This window comes from Emiliania huxleyi, assembly GCF_000372725.1.
Source record: "Emiliania huxleyi CCMP1516 unplaced genomic scaffold EMIHUscaffold_893, whole genome shotgun sequence".
Lineage (NCBI taxonomy): Eukaryota > Haptophyta > Isochrysidales > Noelaerhabdaceae > Emiliania > Emiliania huxleyi.
The window spans coordinates 1-5,199 of NW_005195351.1; the positions used below are offsets into that span (position 1 = coordinate 1).

Genomic DNA, 5,199 nt, shown 5'->3' on the forward strand with positions numbered 1-5,199 from the left:
GCAGAGGACACGTTTACCTATTAGACATCGGTAACCGCCATTACCATGATGAGCACCTCGGGCGGCGGCGACGGCGGCGGCGGCGGCGGCGGCGGCGAGGGCGGCGGCGGTGAGGGCGGCGGCGAGGGGGGCGGCGGCGAGGGCGGCGGCGTGTGCGGAGGAGGCGAGATGGGTGGCGACGGTGATGCGCCCGCCAGCACGCCCGGCACGCACCCCGTTGTGGCTGGTGGTACCGGGGCCGGGCAAAGGCCCTGGCTGGTGCACGGCGCGTCTGCGGATGGACCCCATGCGCAGCTCCCCTCCGTCAGCGGGCTGCAGCCATCGGCCGACGCCTCTGCAAAGATGTCGGCGAGAGTTGCGTCGCCAGGGCCACAGGAGGGTTGCGTCATGCCGTACTGCGTCATGTCGATCGCCGTGTCGCAGCCGATGGAGCAGCAGTAGCCTGGCACGGTGGCGCGGTTGCAGTGGCCTCCGAGCGCAAGGCCCGGAAGGAGAAGGTAGCCGAGGACGCGCATCATGGAAGCCGAAGACCTTCCAAGCTGCACCCCCTTCCAAGCTGCACCCCCTTCCAAAGCTGTCCCCCTTTGTCCCCTCCACAAGCCTGAAGATGCGTTCAGACACACGTTGGGGGTACAGATTGTGGAGGGGACAAAGGGGGACAGCTTTGGAAGGGGGTGCAGTTTGGAAGGGGGTGCAGCTAGGAATGGGTGTAGCTGCTCGAGAAGGTCAGCCTGCTGCCGAGGCCCCTCGGCCGCCCTTTTCATTGGATCAAATAAATTTCATTGGATCCAAATGAAAAGGGGCTCCGACAAAGGGGGACAGCTTTGGGAGAGAGAGATTTTTAGCAGCTTTGGAAAAATGGGATGCGGAAGAAAGAATTTGGGCGAAGAAAATGCCGGGAGTCTTCCCACCCCTCCCTCGGGTTGCCGTTTTCACTTTAGGAAATTAAATCCCTCGGCCAGCCACACACAGGTTCGATCAAATAAATGTGAAAAAACAGTTGACAAGCAGGTCCTCCTCGAGGAGGGCTGGCCTCGCGGCGAGATGCCCTCCAAGTCGGAGCTGCGCGAGCACATGCTGGCTTGCGCCGCACTGCGGTACAAGGTGGGCTTGGTCTACCATGGCAATGCCGCTGAGACTGGTGAGTACCTGTACGACCCGAACTACACGCCGACGCGGGACATCGAGCAAGTGGTCCATACGCTAAGCGCAATGTTCAAACCGACCTCTGTCGAGCCTGAGCTCAGGCAGGGGCTGTAAGGTAGTGAAAGACCTTCCCTGCCACCCTGGGTCTGTCTCTCACACCCTCACTGTCGTCGCACGTGCTCAGCATTGCCGGTGGTGCCGGCGGCGGACGTGAATCCGCTCGAGACCGAGGTGATGGACCCAATCGTCTTTGCGGGACCGTCCGTCGTCCCGACCCAATCGTCGCGGGTGCCCCACCAGACCTGGACGTCTGAGGCGGCGGCACCTGATGACGAGACGGTGATGGCCAGGGAGAGCGCCTTGGAGTTGGACGCGGAGAGCGTGAACGTCCAGTCGATGGACAAGGTCGCGCCCCCGATCGAGCAAGTCTTCGTCGCCGAGATCGATCCGAACCCGAAGTTGTTCGTGCCGTCCGACGACGTTCCGATGAATCCGGACTCGTCCGTAAAGTCGAAGCCGAGGCAAGCCGTCGCGGTAGATCCGCCCGCCTGCAGCTCGAAGTCCATCGGGTATGCGCTGTAGGTGAGTTTCGTGAACGCTCCGCCGACGAAGGCAAACGGCTGCTGGATGTTCTCTACGCCGACCTGTATCGAGTCTTCGCTTCCCGTGCCAAAACGAATCGAGTCTGTCTGCAGCACCGTCGACGACGCGATTGGCTGGCAACCGGCCAGGAGGAGGAGAAGGGTGTAGCGTCCCATCCTACGACAGCGGGCGCGACACGAGGGCACGTTAGTTGAAGATGGCGCGCGTGCGTGGCACTTGCGGCCATGGTTCCTCATGGTGAACCTGTCCGGCATGCCGCCCTTCCCAACCCTGGTCCACCCCTCGGGCGACTCGTTGGGCTGGGGTTGCTGCACCTGTTGGTGCTGCGGGTGTGCCTGCGGTGCTGCTGCCGGAGCTGCAGCGGCGGCAGGCGGTGCTGCGGGCGGTGCCGCGGCGGATCGAAGTGGCAGCAGGCACAGGCTGCGGTGGGGCACTGCCCTCCTTGGCCTGCTGCCGCTCCCTGTCCCTCTCCCACTGGGACTGGGGCTGGAAAATGAACTGCTTGCCCGTGGGCGTCGGGTTGACGCTGAAGCTCCACCAGTTGTTCTCCACGGCGAGCCGCGAGAGGATGCGAATCATCGCCTCGTCTTGCGGCGCCACCGCCTCTCCTGTGGCTTGCGCGCACAGTTTGAGCCTGGCCGCAACGGACGGGCCATCGCGAGCGTCGGCCATGGCCCCGTTTGGCCGTTTCCGTAAAAGTTGGTCGCCTTATTCTCCACCGGGCCGCCTTTTTCATTCGATCAAATGAAAAGGAATATCCAGGTGCTCTAACCCCCCACCCGGGTGCACGCCCGCCGGCGCCATGCGGACGGCCTCCGCATGCGGCGAGGGCTGCGCCGACGGCAGCGAGCAGCTCGAGGTGTCCAAAGGGACGCGCGCCCTCAGCTGCGAGACGACGGCCCACTCGACGCGGAAAGCGCACCACTGCGCGCGCCGCAGCAGCTCGACGCAGCCGAGGAGGAGCACGACGTGCTGCTGCAGGATGCGCTGGTCGGGCGAGATGTAGACCGCCCAGCCCGCGCGCGCACTTGTGTTTGCGAGCGCGCCGACCTGGAACCAGCGGCGCGGGAAGAAGCGGCACCGCCGTCGCCTCCGCCTCGTCGCTCCTCAGATACAGTCGTAGGACGGGGTCGCGAGCAATTTCGTTCCTCCCAATCTCTTCGTATCCCTCCCTTCCTCCTCCCTTTGTCCACATCTCCTGTACCGCCCCTCCGATCTCCTCCTCCATCGCGACGTTGTCGAGTACCGCTTGCGGCGCGCGCCTCGCCTCCACTCTCCGCCACCCACTAGGTCGTCTATCTCTTGCCCATGTCCGAGGGAGCGTGTCCGGTTCGTCCGGGGAGGGGGTCCTGGTCCCCACACCCTGCATGCTGCAATCGCGCGGGCCCGGGGCTATTGGAAAGATCGAGATCTAAGCAGTCTAAACAGTTTAAATTGTCAGACGATTATGACCGTTAAACCGGCCCGGGAAGCACAATTCATTCGTGTACTATAGTTTGTAGGCCGCCTGCCGTCCGTATCAGCGGTCAAGCGATCAAAAAGCGAGCGCCTACCGCGTACCGCTACCCAAGCGCTCCAGCGATCCGCAGCAGCTGGACCACAGCCCAGTGCTTCTGGGCCTTCGCTGCCTGCAGCGGGGTGCCCCCGCCCTCACTGACGCGATCCACCTGCGCGCCGGCGACCACGAGCCGGCGCGCGACATCCACCCTGCCGTAGAGCGATGCGTAGAAGAGCGGCGTCAAGCCGCGCGCGCGCTCTTCCACGTCGGCGCCCTCGCGCAGCAAGAAGCGAACGACCAGCTCGTGCCCGAGGCTGGCCGCGATGCAGAGTGGAGCCAGGCCGCCTTCGACCTCCTGTGCCCGCCGCAGCGCCGGCAGCGCGGCCTCGTGGTCGCCGAGCGCGAGCAGCGCCGCCCCCTCAGAGTACTGCGGCTTCACCTTCGGAAAGGCCTCGATGGCCGAGAGCGCGACGCGGAAGCTCGCGAGCGCCTCGAGGAGCATGGCGCGCGTCGACTCCTCCTCCTCGTCGTCCGCCTGCTGGCTTGGCGAGCGTCGCAGCGGGAGGATGGACTCACGCAGCATGGCTCGCTCGAGCAACGCCGTCCCACGCTCCACGTGGCCCGTTGCCTCTTTCGTGGTGACCCGCCCGTAGTCGTCCGCGAGGGAGAGAGGCACTATGTGAGGCAGCCCCGCGGCGCGCCTCGCCTCCAAGTAGTCGTTGAGATAGTCGAACGACCTGAGGGCGCCCTGTGCGGCTGCTTCCTTAGACGCTCGGCAGAAGCGGTTGTTCGGCGTGCGCCAGTCGTACTGACGAATCCACTGCGACACCGCAACCTTGGTGCCGCGCTGGACGACGCTTCCCTCGTGGTGCGTGAGAAGCTCAGGCAGCGACACGTTCGCGTCCATGAGATTGGCGAAGAGAACCGCGCGCCCCAAGCGAGCCTCCACCGTGTAGTTGATGTCCTTGAAGGTGGTGCCGCCGCCCTCCTCGGGCTCGAGCGTGTACATGACGAGCGTGGCTGTGCGCATCCCCTCGGGCGTGTCGATCCGGCCCACCTGGTCGTGGTGCGCCGTGAACTCCATCCCAACCTCATACCGCTGGACGTGCATCTTCTCGAGGTTCGGCATCGGCGTCATGGTCAGCCCGGAGATCCGCCGCTTCACCTGCTGCACAACCGGGAGCTGCTCCAGAACGTCGACGTGGTGGTCGCACGAGAGCGATTTGGGCTGACACTTCTCGGGCTGGCCCGGATTCATCGTGGTCTGCCAGTGGTCGGAGCACTCTGCGTTGAACGCCTCCGCCTCTGCCGGAGAGACAAAGTTCTCAAGCACCAGCACCCACGGATCCCTCGAGACAACATGCGGCGCGAACTGTGGGTAGTTCTGAACGATGCGCTCAAACATGCGGCCGATGCCTCCCACCTCCACGGCCGCCGTTTGGTTCGGCCGCGAGCACGTGCAGGCGCTGCACGAGGCAGCGCACTCGGTGAGCATGAACCCCGCATTCTCCTCGCACTCGCCCTCGCTTGCCCAGGCACGGCACTGATCTCCACCCGCTCTGTCTTCGCAGTTGTCGGCGACATACGTGCGCGGATCACCATCGGTGAGGAGGGCGCTCGCAAGCGAAAGCAGCACGAAGCTCATGAGTCCCCCTGTGACTGCTGTGAACGCCGAAATTTGGAGGTGTCGCCAAAACTCACGAGACCTCGATACTAACAAAGGCCCAGCAAGGCTGCTGCGGAGCACTCGGGGCCGATGTTCTGGCCCAGCGAGGCCGCTGCGGGGCACCCGGCGGCTCGGTTCGCTCATCAGCGCAAACTCGGTCGAGCAGAAAGTAAGGTGTGAGGGTGCTGCACATGGGTGGGCAGTGTGAGGCGTTGGGAGCGAGGGGGTTGGTCGCACCGTCATCGTCCGACGGCGGCGGCGGCGAGGGGGGCGGCGGCGACGGCGG

At 64.8% G+C, this 5,199-nt stretch overlaps 2 protein-coding genes across 2 annotated transcripts; both read right to left on the bottom strand.

The window, feature by feature from the left end:
- Window positions 1-1,307: 1,307 nt before the first annotated feature.
- On the bottom strand, window positions 1,308-2,421 carry EMIHUDRAFT_250244 (hypothetical protein; the record flags this gene model as incomplete). Its single annotated transcript, XM_005757914.1, has 3 exons — window positions 1,308-1,905; window positions 1,993-2,084; window positions 2,167-2,421. 3 exons carry the CDS (start codon window positions 2,419-2,421, stop codon window positions 1,308-1,310), a joined length of 945 nt encoding a protein of 314 aa, XP_005757971.1.
- Window positions 2,422-3,311: 890 nt separating this feature from the next.
- EMIHUDRAFT_250246 (hypothetical protein) lies at window positions 3,312-4,892 on the bottom strand (the record flags this gene model as incomplete). The annotated part of the gene is made up of 1 exon (XM_005757915.1): window positions 3,312-4,892. The coding sequence occupies one exon, from the start codon at window positions 4,890-4,892 to the stop codon at window positions 3,312-3,314; it is 1,581 nt and encodes a 526-aa protein (XP_005757972.1).
- Window positions 4,893-5,199: the final 307 nt, after the last annotated feature.